At 46.1% G+C, this 27,663-nt stretch overlaps 2 protein-coding genes across 3 annotated transcripts in view; one reads left to right on the top strand and one right to left on the bottom strand.

Moving 5' to 3' along the window:
- The window catches only part of ARHGEF5 (Rho guanine nucleotide exchange factor 5), a 37,027-nt gene extending 22,354 nt beyond the window's left edge, over positions 1-14,673 (bottom strand). For both annotated transcript variants that reach the window (XM_074825693.1, XM_074825694.1), the window contains exon 1: positions 14,619-14,673. The gene's annotated coding sequence lies outside the window, so the exon portion shown is untranslated. The remainder of the gene's footprint in view (positions 1-14,618) is intronic.
- Positions 13,092-17,076, top strand: LOC141923800 (uncharacterized). Its single transcript, XM_074825434.1, has 4 exons — positions 13,092-13,183; positions 13,602-13,819; positions 14,487-15,034; positions 16,840-17,076. Exons 1-4 carry the CDS (start codon positions 13,092-13,094, stop codon positions 16,999-17,001), a joined length of 1,020 nt encoding a protein of 339 aa, XP_074681535.1. The 3' UTR covers positions 17,002-17,076.
- The last annotated feature ends 10,587 nt before the right edge of the window (positions 17,077-27,663 follow it).

Genomic DNA, 27,663 nt, shown 5'->3' with positions numbered 1-27,663 from the left:
TTTCCTGCTATTTCAGCTCAGCTTAGTCCATCCCACAGTTCAGATCCACTTTAAAAGGAGTTGGGTCAGTAGGGGCTAGCTCAGAGCCAGCCTTTCTCCATACAAAATCCAGAGCTCACCATGCAGAACTGCCACCAGTTAACACCTCTCCCGGGAGGCCACGTCTTTCAGTTCAGTGAGACACTCAGGAAAGGGGTCGGTGCAACCACAAACCCTGTGCTACTGCAAGTCTCAATTTTTATTTTCATATAGCTACTCATGCCATGCTTAGGCCTGCTTTCTCAGCTGGATGCCTCCTCCACATGAGGGATGCCCACTGTATGTATTTCTCTGCAAAGAAACAGTTACCAATCTTCACCCACCACCCCGGGCTGCTCTATCACTGTACAGCCCATGGAGAGAGGTGAAGGAGTGGGGTCAAAACTCTTGAGCTCAAGAGGAGATTACACAGGGCACTAGAGATAAGAATGAAGGAGGGAAACAATATTACGTGGAGTCAGCTTTAAGGGTATGAAGAGCAGATGGAACTTACTGAAGGAAAGAATATATAAAATAAGAAAAGCAATCTAAAAAGATAGGTGCCAAAATAACATTCAGTCTACTGCTGTGCTAAACGGTCTACGTGCTGTAAGTATTCTGGGAACTAGGAGCCACCTCAAGTGTTCCAGGCAGGGGAGAAAATACTAAAGCTGTCAATAATACCTAATCTCCTGGAAAATGCATCTGAGCTGCTACTGAAGCTTCGGAGAAGTGAATGAGACCTCCTGGTCACACCAGTGCAGACAGTCTGCCTGAGTTTTAACACTTCCAGGAGCATCTCACTAGCTTTCGCTCATGGTAGGCACACTCAAGATATACTGAGCCTATTAATTATCTAATGATTCACTAAATGAGAAAAAAAAAGATAGCTTTCCTACATTTGTTTCCATTTAAGTAGATTATAATACTTAATGCTAAGAAAAAGAAAAGTGCCAAAGAAACATTGTTTCAGGTAGAACAAAATTTCACCTTGGAAATTGCTACTGAGTGTTGGCCAAACAAGGAGTGAAGACCGTGGCTTGGATTGTACATTGCACTTCCCAGCGATGCAATAAAAACAATTCAGTCTTAAGATAAAACGGGGTCACCTCTATGTCAAAAAAACTCGGTTCACTTTAAGCAGAGCTTAAGTTTTATATTCCTAAAAGCAATGGGTAAGCCTTGACATTCTGCAGTCTTCTAGTACGGGAACAAAAGGAATCGTGTATGGTTCTCACTGCTGTAGCTTAGTAGAAAGATTATTGACACTACTGAGCAGACAGAGGAAGAATTCCCACAGGGAAAGCAACACACAGAGTCACTGCAAGTTCCTCCATACAGGTCTCTCTCCAAACTGGGGATGGAGAAATGACTGACAGAAACATCTAGGGTACAAAAGGAGGCAAGGACTTCTGAGACGTACGCTATGATTTTTCATGCTGCTAGCAGCACGCTATACACATTCCTAGACAGCAGTTTTGCTATAAACCAGAGGAGTTCCCACTTTCTCTTTGAACAGAGTGATTCAGGACCTAGATGGGAGAGATTCTCCAGTTAACAGCAGAAATTTTGTAGTCTCTTACAATGCTACAGCAGCATGAGCCAGAATCCCACGCTGCTGTTTTTAAGTCTCAGATTAAAGAATGCTAATGTTTGCACCAAACCATTTTGACAGATGCAAATGCCATTAAAACATCAAAGGGCTTGGAAACACACTTGAAAGCTTGGCCTTGCCCAGTCTGCACAGTGGAACCATTGCTGAGCAGAGTTGTTGTCACGTTACCTGTACCAGTCCTGAGCACAGTTAAGCTATGGACAGATAAGGATGAACAACATTCAGCACACTGAACTGGGACAAACTGTCCTCCCCTGCAGAAGGGGCCTCTGAAGTTATCCTGTCTGATGTTCTCGTCAAACATGTAATATAACCTCTTTCACAGCCAGATCAAGTTCCACCTTGAAAACTGTAAGATTTCTTGCTGCCATTACTGATAATTGTCAGAGCCCTACAGGACAGATGAGGCAAAGTTGGAACATTTTAGCAGTATGGGATGACTGATAAGCTTATACAGCAAAATATACCCAGCCATAAATATACTGGCAAAATGCTGCTTTTGTATCAGTAGGTAAAGCATATCCTGTGCAACCAAAGCAATTCCCAAAATACCAACAAAACTGCATTTGTATGTCACACCATGCTAATGACTTCTACCAGCACAACTTCATCAGCCCTAACAGCTGTACCTACAGCAGAAACCTGTACCACATATCTGGCTTCAATATTGTCAGTACTATCAGCTGCAGGTAACAATAAAAAATTGTTGGAATCAACATACCATGAGATAGCAACAACAACAGGAAAAATAAAAACCTTGAACATGTTAGTCCTCATTTTGTGTTTTTTGAATGCATGTTTTCAGCTCCCCACAGCACTTTTAGTTACCTGATGACTCCAGTAATGAGATTTATAAAAAAATGTGGGGGAAAAAAAAAAAATGTTACGAGACTTGCATCGTAATAAAAAATACTTGGCGATACCGTAACAGTGATGCAGCTTTGGACTGAAAACTGCAGCTGAAGGAAAAAAAGTCCATCCAAAAGGGATGTAGGGATGTGTGTGGGGAAAACAGATTTTGGTACAACCCTTCCCTAACCCAGCTTTTCAGGGAACAAACCATACTTTCTTGGAATTTTAATTGGTGTACTTAGATTGAAGAAGTTAACAAGCACAATGAGACATGTTTGCTATTGGGAGCAAAAAGTATTAGATATAAATAAAATGTTATAAGAAATGTAAATGTGGGAAAGCACCAGTGAGGACCCCTTCCCTCTCCCCGTGGAAAAATAGCTTCACACACCCAAAGCCACAGGAATTGTGTGGGTGCTGAATAGGAAGGTACTAATGCAAACACATGGAAAACTTGTTGTTACTCACGGTGTAACGCCTGCATGGCCAACTGGCATAGGTTTATTGTGTGCATCAAATATTTTCTGTTTTTCATATAGTCCCACTTCCTAGAATCATGTGGTTATGTGAGAATTTTGGCTTACAATTAAGAAAAATGCATGTCTGGCCTTTAATGGGTGTGGAAAAGGCCTGAAAAACAAAGTACGGCTCAAAAATTAGATCTGGCTGCCTAGGTTTATCTTAATTTTTTAAGGCAAATTGTTAAATTTAAACTTATGACTAACAAGAAGGCAACTCCCCTTCTCCCCTCCACCCGGTTACTGTTTTTCAGCAGTTGGGACTGATGACATTGAACTTGGTTGCAGAGTATTTAGACCTGATCCAGTGAGCTACACGAGCTACCAGAAACTGAAAGACTGGCAGAGAAATATGCCGCGGTATAACTGGGTTAACAAAGATGAATAATCAAGTTCATCAGGCCCAATTTATGTATTCGCAGATATTCTGCAAAGTTCGTCTGTTTATGGTCCAGTCCTAAAAAGGTGCAGAGCTCCTTCAATTCCTTCTGCCACTGCTGACTGTACAAGCCAACAGCACCCGGAATCAGGTCCTAATAAATTTTGATTAAGACTTGACGTGATGCCCTGAAATCCAGAACAGATTAAGGCAACACGTATACAGGTTGCTGCCATCTGCTCCCACGTGCTGGTACGCACGTGACCATACATGAGCCAGCCCAGGGAGTTTTTGAGCCAAAAAACCAACCCAGAAGCAGAGTGGTGTGAGCAGCCATAAAGGTGTGACCCAGGAGGAAAAACAAAACAGAAAAAAATAAAGGTAAATATGACAGCTCTCTGCAGTAGCTGTACGTGCAGCTGTAAAAGCCGTAGCAGCAACTGCAAGGAATGGGCAGGAACAAGAGGCTGGGCAATGGGCTGGTGAGCGGGAAAGCAGAAACCTGGACTTAGACCTAAGTTATGGTGAAACCACACCCAGGATCTACAAGCAAGTCCCTGACACTCCGGTGTAGGTGTCTTGCCATGTGGGACTGCCAAGTGTTTCCAACGCAGAAACAGATGCATCCTCACCAGCCCACAAAGAACAGAAGCAGCAGAGAAATTTTACATTTTTGGGACAGGCCCTCTGCTAGTAAAGTTTGTTACCCTTCCACGTTAGAAGCAGGCACCATGGGAAGTGGGATATTCTAATTGGATTTACAACCATTTCCAAAGAAGCCATTATTTTATGGTTTAATGTTTCCTTCTCTCATTATTGTCACTGACTCTACCATTCCCGTGAACCCAAACGCAGCTTTCTCCCCTCAGCGAAGGACTGGGTCTAAGAGGACATTTCATGGCAGCCAGATGAACTTGAAGGAGCCAGCCCACTGTGAGCAACTCTAAAAACAAGTAGCAACATGAAGGAGATGCTAGGGAAAGCCTGGAAACCTCCTCAAACCCTCTGCAAAGTCTAGCATGGAAGTATTCCAAACGGAAGGGGAGGGGAAGGCATTTTTGTGACCTTGTCTTTCAGAACGAGCAGTGAAAAGTTGTATAAATCAGGGTTTTAAATGGTGTAACTGATATACATCAATCTTATGAAATGCTTTTTATAACCAGCTTCACCAATTACCACTACCTTATTTCAAAGTTTATAGAGTAATTACAGCTCATACATGTTGTAGTTAAGATTTAGCATTAGTTCCTAATACCCTAATTAACACAGCATATTATAAAAATTTAAAAAAAAAAAAAAAAAGTAGAGCCCTACAGGTAAAACCTTACACAAAAATTAAGAAATAGCACAGCCAGATCAACAATACTGACATTCTCTGTTTCAGCCATATATCCCCTTATTGGTCAATGGGCAAAAATTATGCCCACATACTTTCCTGTGCAGTACAGCTCCAAGTCTGTATTAATTTAAAGCATAGATTTCATAACAGCTTCAAAATATCACTAGCATTTCTGTGATGTACTAATTACAATATTTTTCCCATTTTAATAATTAAATGAGTTTCAATAAGGAATAATTACAGATATTTTAATCCTTCCTCCCTCCATTTTCATTTTTCTGCATATGAATGAGGGGGCAGAGTCTGCTTCCCACCACCACCCTTCAAGATTTCCTAAAACAGTACTCCTTGATGGCTCCATGGCTCTTCAGGTATTAGCTGAGCAATTAAAATCCTGAGACTGCCCTTTGGCAGTCTTTGAAGACATCGACTCGGACTCCTGACTGGCCTACGGCTTTCTTTTCCTCAACCCTGGGGCATGTAAAACTACCTCTCTCTTTTCCCTCCCAAGTCCCACTCTATTAGATGGCGATGCAGAGGAGTAAAATAAGGTCTGTGTGCCTTAAATTCACCCCAAGCGCATGACTTTGGTGTGCTAGAGAGAAATTAGAACATGAGGCAGTTTAACTCCTAACAGTCACCGTGACTAATAGTGTAATACAGACCCGATACAATTTCCTTTACCTCTTTTATGACATGATCACAAAATAATGCCAGCTCTGGCTCAGGAATGCAAAGTCCTCAGTACACTTGCATCCACCGACCTACGCAAGCGTGCACGCTATATTTTAATTGAAGTTGTGCATACTTTAGCATGAATGAGAAACTTCCCCTGGGAAGCTACAGGCACCAGTTAAATGAAATCTAAGACTCGGCTCGCCGTCTTTCCCATTACCTGCAACACGCTTTGATCAGTGGGGCATAAATAAACACATAAACATCCCATCTCTCCCAAGTTCAATGAGATACAGCAGAGTTCCTGCAGTTCAGCCTCATAGGTGGCTCTCAGCTGTAATTTCTGACACTGCCCATCAAACTCACCTAAACAGGTTTATCGGACTTGGCACACGGCAAAATGCTTCGCTGCGCTTAAAGAAAATCACTACAGGCAACAGCAAAGAGTACAATCTGGTATGATCGCTGTAGTTCAGGGAAGCTAAGAACAAAAGAGGTGCTCGAAGGGGGGAGGATTGGGAGGGTACCAGGAAAGGGGGTGGGGCTGTCAGTGGACCATGCCCAGGAGGAAAGGAAGAGTCAGAGCTCTCCTTCTTAGATTCTCCTTCCCAAACACCCTCCTGTATGGAAAATGGGTTTTCAGTCTTACTTCTGCCAGATTGGTGCACTTAAGGAACCCAGCTTTCAGCATAAACGTTTGCTGACTATTACTGAACCCAGCACCTTGCCTCTTCCATGTGTGGCAGCCAGCTGGCCAGCATGTTAGCGGACAGGCAGGGGCACAGAGTGACTTTTATAAGTCCCCAGCTCAACAGGACAGAAAAACTGCAAGTGAGGTGGAGAGCCGAGGACAAGACAAGCAAGGCCCTGCCCTTGCAGCAGGCTGAGTGAAAGGCTGAGGCAGTGGTCCTTGCCTAGGATGGGCAGCAAAGTAGGAGGCTTTAACCACCAGAGTCCAGGCACCGTTTTACGAGCAACGGCGTTTTATGGGCAACTGCCTCGGTGGCAGATCCCGGAGCGCTGACAGTTGTACCTGGCGATGACTCCCTGCCACGAGGCTGTTGAAGAACAGCGACACACGCCTTGACGTGACAAATCTACTCTGTCACCCTTGGCAGCTCTTTACACAGGAGGTATGACACAGATCACAGTAGATCAGCTCCAAAGAAGCAATCCCATTAACGAAGGTGCAATTACAGCTATACCCACAGCAGGAGGTATCAGCATTACCGCCGTTGTCGCGCACATGGGAAACACCCAGCACTCTGAACTTTTGGCTATTCCTGCTCTACTACTATTTACCCTAACAGAAGGTGATGAAGATGCACTCACAGGACTGCTGTTTCAAGTCTTGCCTCTACTAACAGCTACAGCTTATGAGCAGTTAAACACAGTTGCGGTCACCCAGACATTTCAAGCTAGTGGGTCCACAAAGGATAACTGTTATCAGTAACATAATACAGGCTGAAATGGGAACAGGCATGTTAGGATGCTAGGAGCTCTCCTTCCTTCAATTCCCTGCTGCAGTCATTCATTAAAAGAAGGATCTACAGAAGGCTTAGATTATAACTGTTTTTTTCCAAGGCAACCAAGAACTGTGCCATCATTCCGACATCATCCAGCAGAATCACCTAATTCTGGCAGTTTCCAGCAGTTTCTGCCCGTCTGAGGGTCATCTGTGCAGCTGAGGTAATGCTAACCCCTCCTACCTCACAGACATACTCTGAGGATTAGTCAGGGAGTGGCTGCACAGTGCACTGAATATGCAAAGCCCTGTTATAAACTCTGTATCTGATTACAACCATAAGCAAAGTCTTATTTAAGCAATCCCTTCACCAACAAAAATATACTGACTGCCCATTCTGTTCCTTCCTTCCGTGTCTTTTGCCTCCAAGCTCTTTGAGATACAAACCAGGTTACTAAGATATTTTCCTTTTGTGCTGCAGATTTGGTTAGTACAAATAAAAGACATGTATTTCACACAAAGCAGTGTCTGTAATCAGTTGTTTCAGCCCAGTTACTTTGGTATCATACTTCTTGCACTGTAGGGATCTCACTGCCCAGTCAATGAAAGCCCCTGCCCCATAACCTCACACATGTCAGATATTCACAGTTGCCTATTTCTCACTGTGTCCACATTCAGGTGAGACCCTTTCTGAAATTCCATCAATTTTATGAGCTTAGGACCTACAGCACCAAATATTTCTTGCTACCTCCAAGCACAAACTGTATCTCTCAAGCCATTCTTTAGAACCAAGTCGGTGGTTTTGCACATGCTTACCTCAACACTTCTGTATGCGGCTCCTGCAACTGTTAGTACTTTTTTTTTCCCTTTAAATGGGCTTTGTTCACTCTTTTCCTTTGTCACAACCAAACCTTCTACAATGCCATCTTTTAAATTAACTTTTCAAAGGCAACATTCTAGTAAAACATAATACATTTCAGGGTAGATTTTCTTCGTATTACCTTGCTGAACTTGAGATTTCTGTTCATGCCAGTTTTCATCGCACATGCAATGCAGCACATCTCATCTTTTCTTGTTCTTTTTTTTTAAGTAATTTTTCTATGACTATCAGAGTCAATCCATTTTTCCCCTTTTACACTCAAGATACCTATTTTCATGCCTTTGATATCACTATCATTACACACTCAGCAGCTGAATAGGTAAAAACGATGCTGTGTACAAAATGAAGGAAAAATGGCTCTGGTGTGTCTGATAACACCCACTGGGCGACTCAGCTGGCGTGATTCTTCTATACAGACAGTCACCATTTTAGGCTGCTTTTTACAGCCCTGACCCTCTGTTGAAACTGGTCAGAACACACGCTACAATGACCTAACTAGCTCGCTCTTCCAGGATAAGGCACATTTCATTGCTCTAGCACACATCCAAATTGCTCATCTTCCTTTCTCTTCACCTCTCTGAAATGAAACAGCTCATTTTACTCATTGGGTAGGGGCAGGAAGATAAGTTGGACTGCACAGGCAATGTCCAGAGAAGACTGCCTTCCCAGATGGCACAGGACTCTGACCGAAATGAGCAGCGTTGACCCTGTGCTTACAGGAACACCTTACAGCTTCCTTTTCAATCACTGCCACGCGCACTAGGAGGTCATCCCCTCTTCCCAGTGGTTTCAAAGGATGAGGAAGAGAGTGACTATGCATTAATGTATTTTCCATCCTTCAACGCAGCACTAGATGGTGTCAAGAAGTTATCGGGCAACGTGAGGGGTGAACCCCCCTTTCTCTCAATCGCTTGTGCATTTAGGAAGGCACACTATGACCCATAATTCGTTATAAAAACAGAGGTACTCCCACTTCTCTTTGCCTGTCTGCCACAGCATCCTCTCTCTGCACCTCGAGGTTTGTTAGAGTATAGTCTTGACAAGGTTGTGTGCTGTAGTGCAGCCTTCTCAGTGCTACCCACACCATCCATCCTGAGCCTCTTCTTGCCTATACTTGAAACACACCTTTCCAGGAGAAAACACCTTTCTGGGGATGGACAGAGACGGGAAGAGAGAAGTGTATCATTCTAAAGCCACCCCTAAGATCCATCAGCTATATTGTACTCAGACTCAAGCCTGAAATATCTCCATGCACAGTGAGTTATAGAAAAAGAGAGATGCAGAGAAGCAACAAACAACGGGAAGAGTTATTTGAGCCAACTGCAACACCAGCAATCAAGACCGAATCCTCACCATTCTAAATATTGTGCAGTGAGACACCATCCCTGTCCTGAAGGGCTGGCAGCATACTCGGAACATCTCTTCTCCTATAAATCCAGCAACAGAGGGGAAAGAGATACACACTGCACCTTCTCAACTTCACTGCTATGCAACCTGACAGTCCTCACCTGTAAAAACAGACAGTGATCTCAGATTATTTTAGAAAGGAGGTCGACTCAAATGTTGCAGCTAGATTACATTTCATAGGTCTAGAGTTACCCTCGGATGCCTGCACTATGGAACGCCTACAGCAAAATTTCTGCATTTAAACAGAAGCTCAGGCTTAATCCATGCCACAAGGATTTTGCCTAGAGACTAGAGCCACTAAAGACACAGCTACAGCATCAGAGTTTCGCTCAGCACTGGTATAGCTATGGCATCCTTCTCCTTTGAAGTGAAGTATACCAGCAGAGCTACACTCTTACTGGTATACTCTTACAAAGTTTCCACTAGCACCTCCTCGCAGGACAGGAATCTGTAGTAAAGACATAAGGGCCCAGTTAAGATTTATGCTATTCAAAGAATATATGTAGGCACTTTTGATCATTACACCTGTAAATTTTTGTGAGTATAAAGCATACATACCATAAAGCTTACACATGCTTATTTTTTGTGGCTGCCCAGCAACACTGTGGAAGAGCACCTTTTTCTTGCCACCCCCCCTCCCACCAGCGGTGTATGCGTTAGTTTAACACTGATCTGGACATCTATTTCTCTATGAAGTGAATATGGAAGTGTAGCCATTGCAGCCACCTTGTGGCAGCTGTGAACAATCACCACGTCCCACAGGTTACAGGTCTGCGCGTAATCCAGACTCCTGCCTTGCGCCACATGTCCCCCAATTATCTCGGGGCTTCTGCCATCTGGAGGAATCGTGCCCTGCCATGACCAGGATGCCAATCCCCTCCCCTCTATTTTGGATCCATAAATTCTACTGTTGCATCTGTTGCTCCTCCAGTTCCTCCTCCAGTCACACCCTGCGCAAGGCTGGGTCTGCTCACCAGCCTGTGACTCTGCTCTGCCCACGGGTGGCACATGCAGGGCACCACCAAGCTTGTGGATCCCACTGGGCACTTCAGCCTGACCCACGTAAGGATTTGGGAAGTTTTGTGTACAACCAGCGCCAGGAACTTCAGTGCTGAATGCACTCTGAGCACCAGCAAGGCCACGGGCAGCAGACCTCACACACTGCACACCTGCGTGCAGCCAGTTGTTCAATTTGAGACTACAAAGAGGTAGTCTGATGTCTGAGTGTCACACTCTTCTACGTGACTTACAACAAATAGAATATGTTCCCAGGAAGCTAATTTATGGCCAGCTCTGCTTCCACGCGATATTCTCCAAGCAGCAGGCTCATGACCTTCCTCAGTTCACTTCTTGTATACCACCCAATTTCAGTTTCTGTAGCCACTCCTCCTCAACCTCTTCTAGCATCAGAATGCCCTTTATTTTGTATACATTTACATATGTGTGTCTATTTACACACATACATTTGTACACATGTCACAGCAATCACCTTCCCCCCTTCTAAATTTTTCCCACTATCAAAAGCAATAGCCCTCCCCCTGACCTTGCACTGAACTTGTACTAAAGTTATGGGAAATTATTCTTTGACTTCATCTAGCTGTAATCCAGCCCCCAAAGCGTGAGCTCAAAATGAGTCTCCAGCACAGGCTCAGTTCCATGTCCCTTGTGGTGTTCAGCGTTGCACCTAAAGGAACGGCATTTAAAACAATAGATGGGGAATGGATTTTGTCCCAGCAAGCTAATCCCACTACAAGAGCAAGAAAGCTGGAGTCACTTGTTAATGGAAGAGACAAGATTAACGAAGCTTTCCCAAAAGGGAACCCCACCTTGCTCAGGCACCGAAAACCACTGAGAACCTCACATCTAGAACACACAAATACATTAGCTTGCAACTCTTCTGCACTGATGAACCTTTCATAGGTATCAGCATGTCACAGCCAAGGCACAGACTTTCTTCTTTGTACATTAAATGCTCTTTCCCACATGAAGTCTAACTCCAACACACACTTCTTGACCAAAGACATAACTGCAGCTGAACTAAACTCGGTCTTGGTTAAACCCGGTTCTCCCAAGTCATGCAACGGAGTTAACCTGGGCTACCGAGCAAATCAGGGCAGCTATTCTCACATGTCTGCTGCAAAGGGAAGGTGAAAAAACACATTAGCTTCCATTAAGACTTAAAGTGAGGTGTGCTTGTGGCAATTCCTGTATGTCAAGCCTTAGTTTCACAAGCTCTTTGGCTTGCCAAAAGGAGTCCTACCCTCTGCCTTCCTTATTCCCATCCTCACACTGTCATTTCTCTTCTGGTGGTATAGGCATGCGTGTGGTCTCACAACGAACCACGGCAGGGAATGACAACAGGTAAGCACAATAGCTTCTTTCAACAGCAGTGCCCCGGTAGCATGCAACCCTTCTGCATCAGACCTAGCACTATCTGGCAACAGAGCAGGGTGATCCAACTTCCAGATCAAAAGTTGTATTTTTTGTTTAGGGAAAGGGGTTTATTTTCAGTTGGAGCAGTGATTTGAGGCCACTTGGTCACTAGATCCGATCCAAGGGAAGCAGCAGGAGCTTGCAGTCAGGACTGGATGAGAACCAGATTGTTCCTTCAGCAGCAGCCTGTAGTTACGCTGGATTAACCATTACACGAAGCCGTACTCCAAGCAACACAAGTTATTCAATTACATTTCTCCAAAAGCCCTGTCTACGCACAGACACCACAGCCAGGCACACTCAGCCGCTGCTCTAAATCACACCAGTCACCCTGTGACTACAGCTCCACGATTGCCTCTTCCCAGAAGCAAGATACGGATAACAGCTGTAAACTTGCGGTACAATAGGCCATCTTTTTGCTGGAATGTGTCATCCTGGCGGCAACAGGCTCTGTAATCTGGCATGAAAATTTGTAACAAGACTTTGTGGTTAGGAACCAGGCTGGACAGATTGAGATAAGAAATTAGCGAGTGTAATCAACCGTTGGAATAATTTACCTGGGGAACCAGTGCAGTCTATCACTTGATATCTTGAAATCAAGACTGGGTACTTTTCTAATAGAATTTTGGATTTGATGCAGCGATAACCAGCTGGGAATGTAAATACCTGCCAGGGGTCAGAATAAGGCATCTGTCCCCAAATGGCTGATACCAGGACCATCAACTGTACGATCTCCTCACAGAAGGGGGAAACAATTTCTCTCTGCACAGCCCAAGTGCCGAAACAACAGAGCACAACTACACTTGCACTGAGGACACTTCTAAGGACTTCATTAAAAGATACAACAGGAGTTCAGTGGAGAGCTACAAAGCTGAAAGGAATTACAAAACTTACCAGGCATGACTATTGAAATAAACTAGCCATGTACAATTTAGCTAAACTGTAACTATGTAGTCAACATCAAACTGGAAAGATACCAGATGACAGAAAGCATAATTCTTAGAACCAAATATTCACGGGGGAAAAAAATTGATTCCTATTATGAATTTGAAATCATTTGCAGGTTGTTTCTTAAATTTTGCCTGGAATAACCACGAAGAGTGAACATAATTTGCATGAATACAAATTAATTAAATAAAACAGCTCACTTCAAACTGGACTCCAAAGTAGAGTATGTTAAAAAAACCCCACCACTATAGCAAAATTTGGCTCTTTACTTGTAGAAAGCACTTGAAACAAGTGAACTGTAATAAAGGAGAAGACTCAATAGAGCAGGAGAAAGAACATCTATCTAAAGTTAACAGGATGAAATAAGAGTCCCAGGGAACAGAGTCTTACCAGCAAAATCTACCAGGATGCACAAGAGGTTCCCAGACGAAGCATTTGAGTCCCACTGTTTCAGAGAGCAGGAACAGGGGGCTTCAGCAAGAGCACCAAGCTCAAGCCTAGTCGCCTGTTATCACGAGCAACGACACCATAAAACCCCACTCACAGATTTACTGAGATCACCATGCCGCTGCATGGACAGCACGGTACAAAAGCTACCCTCGATCATGAGTTGGCAAGATGTGGTTCTACACGGAAGCCAGCTGAGCTTTCTAAGTATTGACAGTAACCGAGAATTAAGAAGAATCTGGATTTGGTACAACTTTGAGCCTGATTTACAGATGTCTCCTCCTCGCCCAGTTCAGTTGCAGTTCTGAAATCTGGGTCACCCATACATTATTGCTCCAAACCAAGCCACCTCCCTCCCATGCAACCCTCTAAAAGGACTCTGCCCTTATCCGAGCCATCTCCAACAAGCCATTTAGGTTATGAGAAACTCCAAAACACCAGAGAATCAGGTCACAAAACTTCAACAACGCGTTACAGATGCGGCTTGGTCAGAGAGGAACGGCCACGCAGCTCAAGGAGAAGCCAACGGCATCCGCATCCAGAGGCTCCTTAGTAAAGTCTGCAACGAGCCAACACAGATGAGCTGAGCCCGGATCTCCTTCCCTGACCCTGTATTCCCTACTAGGTTCGATCCAGGTCTTAACCAACCGCTGGCAATAAGCGAGGCATCGAGCGCAAGGATAAGACGGGTGCTGGGGGCAGGATGGGTCAGGCCAGAGCTGTGGGAGCTCAGAAGCCCCCCGGCAGGTTGTCTGGGGGGCTGGGGTTGCCATCAGAGCGGCCGCAGTGTCTGGGGCTGGCGAAGCGGCTGCGGGAAGGAGAGGGGAAGGCAGCAGCAGGCAGGTACCTCGCCTTTCTGCCTTTCCCTCCGTGACAGGCCATAAAAGTCACGAGGCGGCCGCCAGCAGAGCAAGGAGGAAAACAACGAGGTGTCCAGAGTTCAAGCGCGGCCCCGAGACTCCCGGGCCCCGGCCACGGGCAGCAAACCCAGCCGCCACCGTGGGATCTGGCTCCTGCGTGGGAGGCACCATTTCTGCGGGAACAGGCTCCGGCTGCTGGCACCGGAGCCTGGGACCGGGCCTGTGCTGCGGGCCCTACCTGCTGCCGGCAGCGGGGGAGGAGCGGGGAGCCGGCGGTGGTGGGGAGGGGGGAGCCGGGGGGGTGCTGGCGGGGCGCGGAGCCTCGCCGTCCCGCACAGGCCGCTGCGAAGGCTGCACACACACACACACACACACACACACACACACCCGCCCGCCCCAACCTCCCGGGGCCTGCCCGGGGGCCGGCGGAGAGGTTCCCCCTTCACCGGCACCGGCTCCCCAGGGCTGCGGGTCCCGCCGGCCGCCCCCCTCCTCCCCCCGCGCTCCCACCCACACCTGCGGGCCCGGCGGGCCCGGCGGCCCTTCCCCGGAGATCCCTCCTCCCGCGCCCCCTCGGGTCCTAAAATGGTGGGCCGCCCTCCCGCGCCGCCTCGGCCCCGGGGAGAAGGCGCCCGGGGTGGGGGGGTGAGTGGCGGTGGCGGGCAGCCGCCCCTCCGGCCCGGGCTCCGCAGGGATCCGGCGCCAGGCCCGCCTCTCCCGGGAAGACGGCAACGCCGCTCCCGCCGGGCCGGGCCGCGCCGCCCCCGCCGGGCCGCCCTTACCTGCGCCGGCCTCGCATCGCAGGGCCGGGGCCAGCGCTGCCCCTTCCCTCCCCGGCGCCGCTGCCGCCTCCTCCTCCTCCTCCTCCTCCTCCTCCCGCGCCGCGGCCCCCCGCCCTGGGCAGCCGGCCGCCGTCTCCCCGCCGCCCGCGGGGCCGCAGGTATGTCATGAGTGCCGAGGCTCCCAGGTGAGCCGGGCACACCTACAGGAAGGCAGGCGGGACGCCCTGATTGGCGTGCGGGGAGAGCCCGGCCGCCGCGGGGACGGCACGGAACGGCCCGGCCCGGCTCGGCACAGCACGGCCCGGCACGGAACGGCCCGGCCGCAGCCGCCGCCGAAGGGACAATGCGGGACCCAGTCCCCCCGTCTCCAACCAGGCACAGCCCTCCACCCCCCCAACATTCCGTCCGAGCGGAAGGTATTTTGCTATTTTGCCTTTTTTTTTTTTTTTTTTTTCTTTAATTGTTAACGGGGGCAATAACTGCGTCTCCCCCGGGTTGCACGGGAAGAACGAGGCGTTTAGCGCTCGGTTGCGTTGCCTCCGAAGTAAAACCAGAGCGGGTACACCTGACCCGCTGATCCCAGGGACCCAGACCGGCTCAAGAAACAGCAGGGCTTTTTATTTGTTTGTTTATTTTAAAATTTTTCTTCATTAAAAACAGAGGGGCTATTTATTTGTTTATTTAGTTAGTTTTAAATTTTTCTTCATTAGAAACACAGGGGCTATTTGTTTATTTATCTATTTGTTTAGTTTTAATTTTTTTTTATTAGAAACCAGCTAATTATCTATTTATCGATTTATTTAGTTAGTTTTAATTTTTTCTCCATTAGAAACCAGCTATTTATTTAGTTTTATATTTTTCTTCATTAGAAACACAGGGGCTATTTGTTTATTTATTTACTTTAAATTTTTCTTCATTAGAAACAGAGGGACTAATTATTTATTTAGTTTTAATTTTTTTTTCATTAGAAACAGAGGGGCTATTTATTTATCTATTTAGTTTTTAAATTTTTCTTCATTAGAAACAGAGGGGCTATTTGATTATTTAGTTTTTAAATTTTTCTTCATTAGAAACAGAGGGGCTACTTGTTTATTTATTTATCTACTTAGTTTTAAATTTTACTTCATTACCTAAGTCTCTCATTCTCCCGCTCCTCGAGGTCACTCCTTAACTTTGCGTGCGTGAACCCTCCTGCTTTGTATTATTTCTTCTCCCCAACAGGCAGTCAGGATCTTAAGGAAAAGGGGTGGGGGTGGGGGGGTGTTTAAGGAAAAACGGGGTTTTAAGGAAAAGCAGGAGTTCAAGGAAAAATGGTGTTTAAGGGAGACTCATCCTCGCAACGCATGGCGGGTCTTTGCCTCTGCAGCAGCCGACCTCAGAGATCCCAAAATTACATCCGAGATGGTCAAATAAATGTAAATGAATTAAACACCTGGATTCAGAAGTTGAGCGGGATGCGGGTGGAAGAACTCTGTAGGTTGTACTAAAAATCTGAAGCCACAGGTACCATTTTCAGGCATCCTGCCTCTCCTAGGCACACAGGTGAAGATCCTGAGGAGCCCTACCTGCATCGAAGCTTTCTCTGGTTGCTGTGCTCGGCTGTGGGCTGAAAGGGCGCAGCATATCTGTTCCCAATAAAGGAAATTCTGTCCCTGTCTGCCAGCTTGACTGTAGCGGTAGGGGAATACAGTCTGTAGGGAGACTTCCCCCACGTAGGAGGGTGGGACAGAGCTTTGCAGAGAAGAGGCATATGTAAAGGGAAAGAAGAAAAGGGGAGGATGTCTAGATACAAGACAACATGTCTGGGAGTAGCAGGGCAAAGGCAAACCCTGACACAGCTGATTATTGTGATCATAGGGGCAAATGAAGGGTATGAAGTGGCAAATTCAGAAATTTTGGGGTTTTTATTCAAAGGCAAAATAAACAGAGTAGGTTGCTTGGTTCTCCACTGCCCCAATTTTAGTATTTGTGGCATAGATGCCTGGATTTGCTTCAAGAAGTACAGGATTTATGTGAGAATGCACTTTACTGCAGTATAGATCTTTGCTCACAAAGAATGCAAGGTGACCAAACAATTATGCTAGACAGGTGACTGAGGAAGGCATTACCTTTATTATATTTTCTGTCGCCTCAAATTGATATCCAGTGCCATCTCTTTGCTGAGTCTTTTTTTTTTTTTTCTCTAATCATTTCATGAGGCTTGCAGGTGTCTGTCTTCCAGGACGTGCTCCAAATGAGTTCAGCAAAAGAGAAGGGGAAGCTTGTCCCGACCACCGAAGAAATCCTGTGCCCCACAGCCAGGCAATACTCAACACTCCCTTCCCTGTGTGACCCGTGCAGGGTCTCCCAGGCAGGAAAACTCCCCCCAGAAGTGGGATGCTGAAAGCTCTACCCAGCCAGTGACAAAATCGTACTCATGCTTGCTACTGCTTTCTGATTCAATTAATGCTTTAATTCATTTGTGTGGATGAATTATTTCACCGTAGCGGATCAGCTTCTGCAGCTGAGATTCCTATTCCACATCACTGCGTTTACAGTCAACAGAGAGGAAAGGGATGCTTCAAATTCCCACAAGCCAAGAGACTGGGAAACCAGCTCTGGATCATGTCTCTTTTGGGTTGGTGCTCAAACCTCTGGGACATTACATAAATAGGTGATGCCTCTTCCTACTGCATTTTATAAGAAGTTCCTAGCAGCTGGCAGTGGGCTGGAGTTGGGCATCTTGACTGGAAAATGGCACCTCTGTCATCCAGAAATGGATAACCCATTGTCTTGAGAAGGGCTTAACCTTTACCCCTCTCTTCGGCATGTCAAGCAGCTGCAGTAGCAGTTTTCTATTTGCTTTTGTGAATCATATCCTGAGGTACCTTGCTTTCCCTGCCCGTTGCACAGGGAGTTTGAGTGCCTGACTTCTCTTCATGTATTACATAGGCTGAAGAAGTGCCTTAAAAGTGATAACATGCAGCTCTCGGCAGCACAATATCTATATCCTTCTGTGGGCCAAGCTCTCCTTCCCTAACTTGGTGGGAACAGGGCTCCTGACTTCTGTGTGGACCCATGCAAAATTACTGCAGTGCTATTCAGGTACTTCTTCTACCAGTGACATGGAGGAAAGGTCACTGAAGAATAGGTGTGCTACAGAATCGCTGAGGTTGGCTGGCACCTCTGGAGATCATGTAGCCCAGGCCTGGCTCAGAGCGGGGTCAGCTGGCGCAGGCTGCACAGGACCGTGTCCAGTCAGGTTTTTAATATCTCCGAGGATGGAGACTTGACAATCTCTCTGGGCAGCCTGGGCCAGCGTAACCACCCGCACAGTGAAAGAAAGGATTTTGTTATGCTTGGAATATCCACACATCTGGAGCGCTGCACAGTGTGAGCAAGAGAGGTGCTGTCCCGTAGGGGGAATAATCCCTCCACCTCCTTTAGGGGTCCTCTCCCAGCAAGTCGAGAGCCAGCGTTAGTGGGAAGCAGGACAGAGCAGCACAGAGGTGTCCCAGGTGGCCTGGGCTGCATCACCTCCTGTCTCAGCCCACCAAACGCTGGGCTGCACCGAGTACCTGGTGTGTCCCTTTCCCTCCAAGCAAACACTGATTCTCCAAAGAGGCCCAGCAGCACTGAGAGCAGGGTCCTGTACCCTGATGTGCTCCTGCTCCCGCAGTGCCCTGTACTATCTGAGCACGCCGTGACCTCAGCGGGCTGAGGCAGTTCGGACACTAACGTCCCTCTCAGACATCCTCCTGCTAAAGTCCTGTGTTGTCCCATCCCCGCCGCTCCAGAGCAGACATTGTTCTGGGTTTAACTTCTATATGCAAAGCACACGGCTGTAAATGTAAAAAGCCAGGCAGACAACAGGATAGAATAGAACCTGGCAGTTTTAGTAACTCTTGGTTAAACTGCTGACATGTCAGAAGTGCTGTGGGGGAGGTCTTTAAAAATTAACTAAAATCATCTGCTTGAGCCCTCGTTCCTTGGAATACCAAATAAATTCCCTGGGTGTGTTTAGTGGCTATACCTTCCTCCAAGTAGATGCAAGTCTGTGTATATGGCAAGAAAAGCCCTTGTAAGAATGGAAAGAAATGGAAAACTGAGCTTGGAAGCTGAACCAAAGTAAGCTTATACAAGCAGCAAGTAAAACATCCATCGCCAGTGAGTCAGGTCCTGGCTGTTTCCTTCATTTCCTTGAAAGCTTGCTGTGAACATCCAGTGGTAACGGTCCTTCTGAAAGTCAGTCACCTTCTTCCCTGCCCCTTTTTTACAGCTTATTCTCGGCAGTTAGCGGAGTCCCAGCAGCCAGCACGGCATTTCCACAGGCACACGGAGAGCAGGGCAGAGCCTCCCAGACCTCAGCGCAGCTTTGGTGCCACAGGCCTTGTCCTCTCATTGGATTTGTAGGTGCTGGTGCCTTGCTGAGCTACAGCAGATGCTGGAGTAAAAGAAAAAATGTCAGATCTGCACAGTTCACTCACGTTTTTTGTTTTCATCTTGAATACAGCCTTATTATTGACGGGGTTATATATTGCTATGACCATCCCTTTGGGTTCAGTCTGGTGGGGCAGAAAGGATGCAGTGGAATATTAAGCTGTTTCAGCGTGCAAACACTGGTTTGGGCCTCCCCAGTTCAGATTAAGGTGTATCTCATGCTCTGATTTCCCCACAGCTGCGAAGGAGCACTATTTTTAGCTTTTGTTTCTTTATTTATAGTAGTTCTTCATTTGTGGAAGTGAGCTTGGGCCTGTCTTAGTCTGAGAATCTGCTTCAGTGACAGTTGTGGATGCAGTTATGATGGTGAACTCCTACTGTTGTCTGGGAGCTGTCACTTATCCCAGGCCTTCGAGAGCCTATGGACTTCACAGAGACTGATTTCTGGAATCTCCTGAAATCTGTTCCAGCATATGTGGCCATGACAGAAAGGATTAGGAAAATGCAGAACTGGGAAAGTCCTTCACGTGATATAGCTAGGGATGCTTTCCTATGTGAAACTAGTTATAAAACTGTGTTGCTGACACAATCTGAGTTAATAACAAAAGTCCTGAGACAATGACCTGTATTGTCAAAGAGCATGTACATCCTGAGAAGAGCAGTCAGAGACTGAAACAGGCTTCCCCCATTTCATTCCCACGTGCTTTCTCTCCTGGGAATCCCAACTAGCCTGCAGCCAACAAGCGGCCTAGACACAACACTGCTCTTACAGACTAAAACCAGGAGAAAAATAATCCACTTAAATTATCTTTATAATCCTTATCTGACCTCATGCATTTTTTTTAAATACAAAAAGCAGTAAGGGCTCTTTGTCCAAATGGATACCTACATATGTGCCGTGGAGTGGTAGTTTTATGTCGTGATGAACTATGTACTAGTTACTATGAAGGTCTACATTGGCAGGATGGATTAAGAATGGATGGCCCATTTAGCACGTTGTACAAATTTCTTCCAAAATAATAGCAGCGGTCTTGCCTGATGTGCAAATTGGGCCATTCTCCTAAATGGATTGCTTGCGAAACCCCACTTTCCTACAGGTGCTGCCAGGAAAATTTAAACAAATGGACAAGACTTCACAGTGACAGAGACAAAAGCTGCTCTTAGAGGGTTTGTCTGCAGAGTCCCTGCCTGTCAGCTGCATAACGTGGCAAAAGCATATTTTTATTTGCATACATCCATTTAGCCCTGACGTTACCCAACAATTCACGTGATTATAAACTACTGCCTGTTTAAATAGTCAAGAAGGTGGTTCTTACTTTGTGTATGTGAGCCTGGCGGAGGCTGATGGGCTTTCCCAGCACAATCACAGCTGCAGCTTTCACTGCAATCCAGACTGGTGTCAAGGAAAATGACTGCTTGTGCCAGGGCTTCAGAAAGGTGTGAGCTTCACACGTGCCAACGCTGGTTTCCTTGACCTTTCCTGAATTTGCTTGAATTGGAGCTAGGAATGGCCAGTCTCCAAGAGCAAAAGCAGGCAAAATAGTCTCAGATGTTTGGTTTTTTTTTTCCTGAGGGTGCAAATATTGTCAGCTGAGCAGAAGGCAAGACAAACTACGGTGAACAGCTCATAGCATTAGGTACAAACCAAAGAATGAAGAAAGAAAGAAGAAAAAAAATCCCCACAACGTATCTCCTACACAGGATTTCATGTGATTAGCTACAGCAAAATACAACCCAAAAGTTCACATCTATTTCCTTATATACTGTTTTAAAAGACAGAAAGGAATAGCTTAAAGCCTAGTCCAATTCAGTTAAACATCCTTTTCTTATTCAAGATTAATAAAATATGGACTTCTTGCACAAGCAATGAAGCTCCTTTGAATAAACATTGGGGGAAAAAAGGAGCTATAACTAAATGGGGTATATTCTCTGATGCAGTTAGCCAACCTTTAACGATACATACTGTGGTCAAAGCAACCTGTTTCCAGCTCACCAATAGTATCTGTCAAGTCAGTGACTGAAATTTCGGTGAAATAGTAGTAAACTTTTACATTTTTAGGAAGATTTTCCTCAGCCAAAATTGCAAAAATTAGATTTGATATACTTGATGCAATATGACATCACACTCCTTCCTGTTGAATATATATGGCTTTTCTAGCCTTATTCCCACCCAATTAATATATGGAAATCTATATGGAAGTTTCCTGCAGCTCAGTAACAGGAGCTTGAGATACACTTTTTTTCCCAAAATGTAAAGCTTGAACTAGTGCAGGGAAAAGATGGTTTATGACCGAGAACAGCAGTGAAGGCATTCCCTGGTACTTTGTGCTGAATGTCTAGGTATAGGTGTCTTTCACTGAGTAAGGCTATTGTAGTAATTTCTGGCCTGTTGTCCAGACATATCAGGAGGTCCATAGGCTACCTGAAGAGAATCTACAAAAGGTAACTAGAAATAAAACACTGAAAACAAAAACAAGTTAAAAAATGGTGCTACATATTATTGAGATGCCTCCTAAAAGACAAAAACACATTATAGAGAAAAAAAAAAATTGTATTGGTGAATGAGCCGTCAGACAAGGAGAAAGGAAAGCTTTTAATGGGCTTTGCCTCTACTCCATCATCAAAAGTGTTAATCTGAGGTAATCCAGAATAGAATCACAGAATCATTCAGGTTGGAAAAGACCCCTGGGATCATCGAGTCCAACCCTCAGCCCGACTCTACAAAGTTCTCCCCTACACCACATCCCCCAACATCTCATCTAAACGACCCTTAAACACACCCAGGGATGGGGACTCCACCCCCTCCCTGGGCAGCCTATTCCACTGTCTGACCACTCTTTCTGTGGAAAATTTTTTCCTAATGTCCAGTCTGAACCTCCCCTAATATGCAATATTGGTCTTAACTATCCAGAAATACCACAAATTTTGAAAAATCTTGATGAAAGCTGGTTATGCAAACATTTCCAAACAGCTGTTCTTTTACGCCAATTGACAGAGGCAATTTCTAACTCGGTTACAATTTTAAGGAAATCTTTGGGCTTATGCTTTCTCCCCACTGAGATGCTACGTGCAAAGGATACTCCGGGTATCGCTTATTCCTGGCAGGTGCCTCTCACAGAGAGAGCTCCCAGGGAGGCTTTAGGAGGCAGCTCTCTCTTTCCTGCAGCACTCTTGATTTCTGCGTTTGTGGTTCTGAACACTGCAGGAGGAATACAAAAAACTATTTTTTTCCCCAAATCCTTTGGTGCCCTCACAAATCAAAGATCTGCGAGAACGGCTGAGAACATTGTGGGCTGCAGTGCAGGGGAGCAGCAGCTTCCAGAGGATATTTCAGTGTCTGGTCCAGGCAGTGAGGCTGCCACGGTGCCTCTGCAGCTGTCTGACTGGGGTCCAGTTCTTAAGAGCCCCCTCTTGAATGTTTTATCCCTTGAACAGGAGACTAATTTGATAACAGTTTTGCTCGTTTTCTTCTGGGGCTCCTTCCAGAGCTGAGGCAATGTGGCTGTAACTCACAGCCTCGATACTTTATCGTTTCCTCTCTTTACTTCTGCAGGACTCTTGATCTTACAGACATTTAAGAATCAAATTCTCCCTGCAGACTGGTGGAGTGGATGGCCTGTGAACTTGGCCTCTTGGGATGGAGGAAGTCAGTGGAGATCAGCATCAGCCAACAGGCAAATGGGAATTTGCCAGTGCGGTGTCCGGCCGTCCTTCCTGCGGGGTGGCAGCAGAGGGGCAGGGAGGGCAGCTGCGCAGCAGATAAATGCTTGAATTAGACCCGGCTAAGTCCTCGTGCAAACATGAATCAGAGTCCTAATGCTATGTCTTGGTGCAGTAAATTGTTTCCCAGCCCGCTCCACACACGTCTCTTTTACATACACATGCTGGATTGGGGTCTCTAACAGCCTTGCCCTTTACCTGGCTCTCACACACGGATGTTTCCCCTCCTTCCTTAGGAGTCAAACAGAAAGGATCAGTGACAATGGCTATTTTCTCTCTTTCTTTTCCCTCAGCATCCTTTGAGAAGTCCGGGAGAAGGCTACTGCGACTCTTAAAATACCTCCACTCCGTTTGCCAAGGCAAGAACTTAAGCAGAGTCTTCCTCTCATATTTTTCTCACATATATGGGTGTTCACGGCAATAACTTGTTAGGTGTATGACACTCAGAGCCCTCTGTAGAAAGGGCACTGACGATAAAGAAATCAATTTGCTACCAGAACAACTAGGAAACTTGATTCCTCCTTTCTGCTCTCTTCAGATTCAGGTAGGCCAGTTATCCTGTGGCCATTTCTTCAGGCTTTCTGCTCAACTGTGAGCTCTAGAAATAAATTACTTTAAGGCAAAGGTGGAATACAGACAAAGTCACAGCACTGCAGGCAATCTTGTTCTAGTCCAGAGCTGCTCAAACAGCAAACTATAGTTAGGACCCCAGCAAAGTCCAGCATGGAGAGCAAAAATGAAAGGAGAAGCATGCTGCCTTTGAGGAGCTTGCCAAATAGCCCTCTGGTTCGACCTGGAAAAGAGGAATTTGCTGTGTAGGGGCTGGATACATTGCACATGCACTTGTGCAGGTTTTTACCCATGCAGGTGGCTGCAGCACCTTAGCACGTGCAGCACAGGTGGGAGGATGAAATTCAAAGCCCTCCCCTGTGCTCAAAACAGCAGCACTGCCTCTGCCCCGACCCCATCCTGCCTGTCCCTCCTCACTCAGAAACCACTGTGCTAGGTAAGCTGCTTCTTCCTAGCTGAGATCCTCACACGATAACGTCCATCTGAGTCAGGTCAGTAGCAGTGACTCAGACCAGCCCTTCACTTTCCTTCCTCTTGTTGGCTACACACAAAATCCAGCCCACAAACAAATTAATCTGTCCCATGCACCAATAAAGATGATTCTCTGTTAATTAACAGATTGCACACAAAAGTCCCTGGCTTGTGCTAAGAGACTCTTGAATGGCTGTGAAATCAAGCACTTAAAAGTTCAGAAATTCAGAATTCTCCCTGAGACCTGCATGTTGGGTTTGGGAGTTTTGTTTGGGGTTTTTTGGTGGGTATAATTACGCATAATAGCATAACTTTTAATGAGATAAACGCAATAATTTTTCATAGTTTCTGCAGAGGAGGACAAACGAAGCTGAAATTTGCCTTCCTCCACATTCCGTGTCTTTGCATGAGAGGAGTCCTTGGGGTGACGATCTCCCAGCCTTTATATATAATAAAGTAGTGCCCTCTGTTGGGAAGCTTTCCGGACAAAACCTGGTCTCCTGGCTGCATCCAGGTGAGATAACATTAACACAAATACCATACTGTTATACATGCTCCTGTACGTGGGTGAAGTCTGTACAGCATCACACCAGCAGGTTTAAATATCAAATTACCTTTTCCTCCCTCAGATATTTTTTGTTAGGCTCGGGCAAGCAGTTGCACTGCATTACTACTAAGGCTTTCTGTGAGAGTGTTCAAGAAAAATCTACCGTTTTAGTACAGTTTCAGCTTTTTAAAATAAAATCTCTGTTATTTTAGCTACAGAGGGAAACGAGAGCCCCTCATTCAGCTCAAGGCACGCGGGTCAAACTGGCTCACATCAGCAGGGAAATGTGTGGGGCTGCAGACCGGCTGCTTGCTCCGGATCTGTGGATGGTGGACATCAGCTTTAGCCCAAAGAAACAGTCCCTAGTCTTTGCCCTGACTGAGAGGAGTTGTTGGGCACAGGAAGCAAATCCTACTGCCTGGGGTACCCTCTCCTGTAGCGCAACAGTTATTTCTCCCATTCCTGACAGCAGCAGGAGAAACCCCTCTCCTCTGGGCTTTGCCTGATCCCTCTTCCTCCCCTACCCTGCAAAAGCAAGGCCAAGGTTGGCCCTTTATGTCCCACCCAATCCTGCCATCCTCAACATCCAATCCTAACCGTACATCAATGAAACCTCACTCTACTCCAGAAATTGCAACAAGATTAGTGCTGTGGTTCTCCAAAACACCTGCACTGTGTTGGCCCAGGATAATGCAACTTGGCAGGGTTTACCTGGAGATCACAGCCCTGGTCCCAAATATCTTCTGCGGGACCAAACCCTTATTGAAATCCAACTCTCACCTAGTTTCTGATCCTTAATATCAGTGACCTTGTTAGGTCTTGAAAATGCAGATTCTCTTCTGGCCCATGGTAGCACAAGACCCAAACACAGCTAGGCCACCCATGGTGGTTTTCCAAGACCCTAAACTTAACATGAATCCTATAATGGGTCACAAATTTAATACTAGAAAAATGAGAACATGTTCCTGAAATCACCTCCCATTTTATACCGGGAGAGGATTCCCCATGTCCCTCCTTCCCCTCAGTCATGGGAAGTGAAACCTTCCCCCTATGATGGGTTGTAAAGATGGATGTGAGCTTGCAGAAAAATATGACCATCCACACAGGGTGAGGAAGTATTGTTTGTCTGGAGCTACGGTGCTATTGTTGGAAGGGCAGACTGAAGCAGAATTGTTTCATATGAGCAAGGGCACACATTTCTCATGAAGTAAGCTTTTGTCCTAAACACACAAAAAGGGCCTTTTTTATGATTCACGCTGTGTGATATTTTTAGTTTTCTTTGCATTTAATTAAGAATGGCACAAGAATAACACTGCAAGGAAAACATAAAAGCAGAATGACCCTATAAAAAGGGTGGGGTTTTTTTTACCTTAGAAAAAAAACCTTGCTACATTGCATGGGAGGCTTAGATTGTAAACTGGCTGAGGTAGGGACCACATCCTTGTTTTGTGCTCGCAGTGCGTTTGTCACAGTGAGAGTCTTCTGTCTGTTCTGAAATTGTCACATCTCCTGGGACAGGTGAGTTGCAGTCCTCAAAGCATCTGAGAGAATAAAGAAACAAAGACCAAAAAGTTGTTTACAGGTTAGCTTGTCACAGCTATGTCGGTGGATATTAGACCTAGATGTTTGGCTTCTGTCAAGGGACAGAAGGTGAGGGAAACAAACCCTATAAGGTCTTGTGTAGCCTAGGATCTTACAGGCTACAGCCAGCAGTGACTAATGAAGTGCAAATAATGACTCATAATAACTCTAGAATACGTTGTACTATGCTTTCTCAGAACAGAACAAGGATAAAGTTATCTTCTTTCTGGTTTGGGCAGGTGCTCCGGATGCCCAATTAACTACCAAGCCAGCACCCAGATAAGTCTCTTAACACCCCAAAGATGCCGTTTGCCATCCTGATGACTCCACTCACCCTGCTCCTTTTTTACCTCTTCTCTTTGTCTCTCACCACTTCAAGGATCCCCTTTCCCTGCACCTCCTCCTCCCTCATTAGTGATTCTCCCCAAACCAACGTGACCTCCCAAGGCCCATCATCTTTGCAGGGTACTCACATCCAACCGCTGTTACCCCACTGCACTGGGGCGTTGTCAGATCGCTCTCTGTACTGTTTGGGGTTGTGCCTCATAGTCTCTGCAAGACTCTCAACGGGGTCTTGGATACCTTCACCTTTATCCCATCTCTGGTGCAGGAATGAATGCCTGCCCTGCTCCATTCAGGTGTTGATTTCTTGCTGAGGTGGGTCCATTGATGCTGAGTAAGGGATGAATCCTGGCTCCAGCTCTTCCCACAAGGACTACAAAGATCAGGCTTCTCTCCAGTGTGAACCAGCTGATGCAGAGTCAGGTCAGAATTCCCATCAAAACCATTTCCACAGTTACAGCACCTAAGGGCTTTCTCTCCCATCTGGGCTCTCTGTTGGTGAATGTAAAGGTCAAAGTGTGGTCATTTTCATATCAACTTTTAGATGATGGGTCTCCTTATTTTCAGCTGGGGCAACATCATCATCAGCTGGAATAGAGGGGCAAAAAAACCTTCATCAGCTATGATTATTGCCCCAAACACCACATGAAGAACATCATTTATGAGAGTGAAAGCCGTGAACTGATTCTTCAGATGAAGGGTTCTTGGGTCGAGAGCTTGCAGCCTTGAATTCGTGGGTCCTCATCTTCCATCTGCCACCAGTTCTCTCATAGCCTTTACCATTAAATCTCTGTTTTATTAGTGCCTCTCACCAACAGACGCATGCCACAGTTATACAAGTGGAGATAACCGAGATGGGGAAGGTGGTGGGGGGTGAACGGACTTGCACAAAGCAGTACATCAGGCCAGAAGCAGACATAAGAACTGGACACATACTTCCAGAGTCCTTGACCAGTGTGCTTGCCTCTTTCTAGGCTGGTGCATTCATCATAAAGCAATGATAAATCTTACTCCTCAGTCTATTTTGCAAAGGTGTGATGTCCTCAGTAGATACTATCTGTGCATGACTTTGAATGCTCAAAATTCTCTTTCAGTGCTGATGAAATGAGCTACCCCTAATGTGTCTAGGTGGCTTTTCCAGTTTGTGGTTATGCTGTCCCTGAAGCTCAGAGGTACCAGAGCTGATTCTGAGAAGGCCCATCTTATCCTTATAGGGTTTATGAGTAGGAATATGCCTAGATTGTCTCAGAGTCATCTTGGGTCTGGAAGCATGTGGTGAAGAGCTCAAGCTAATGTGCCCTGATGGAGTCAGAAGTTTCGGGGAACAACTGCAGAGGCACCTGAATGGCTCCCCAAAGAGTCAGATCAGACCCAGCAAGACTTATAAGCCGTGGC

Source organism: Strix aluco, chromosome 5 (assembly GCF_031877795.1).
Source record: "Strix aluco isolate bStrAlu1 chromosome 5, bStrAlu1.hap1, whole genome shotgun sequence".
Lineage (NCBI taxonomy): Eukaryota > Metazoa > Chordata > Aves > Strigiformes > Strigidae > Strix > Strix aluco.
Note: the sequence above shows the minus strand (reverse complement) of the source record. Positions and strands in the feature narration are given on the sequence as shown.

Excerpts from the sequence above, each read along its gene's own strand:
- LOC141923800 (XM_074825434.1), top strand. The coding sequence starts at position 13,092 with ATGCCGCTGCATGGACAGCACGGTACAAAAGCTACCCTCGATCATGAG. Across the intron at positions 13,184-13,601 it reads AAGCCAGCTGAGCTTTCTAA|GTTCGATCCAGGTCTTAACC; the intron begins GTATTGACAGTA and ends ATTCCCTACTAG. Across the intron at positions 15,035-16,839 it reads ACATTCCGTCCGAGCGGAAG|GACGTGCTCCAAATGAGTTC; the intron begins GTATTTTGCTAT and ends TCTGTCTTCCAG.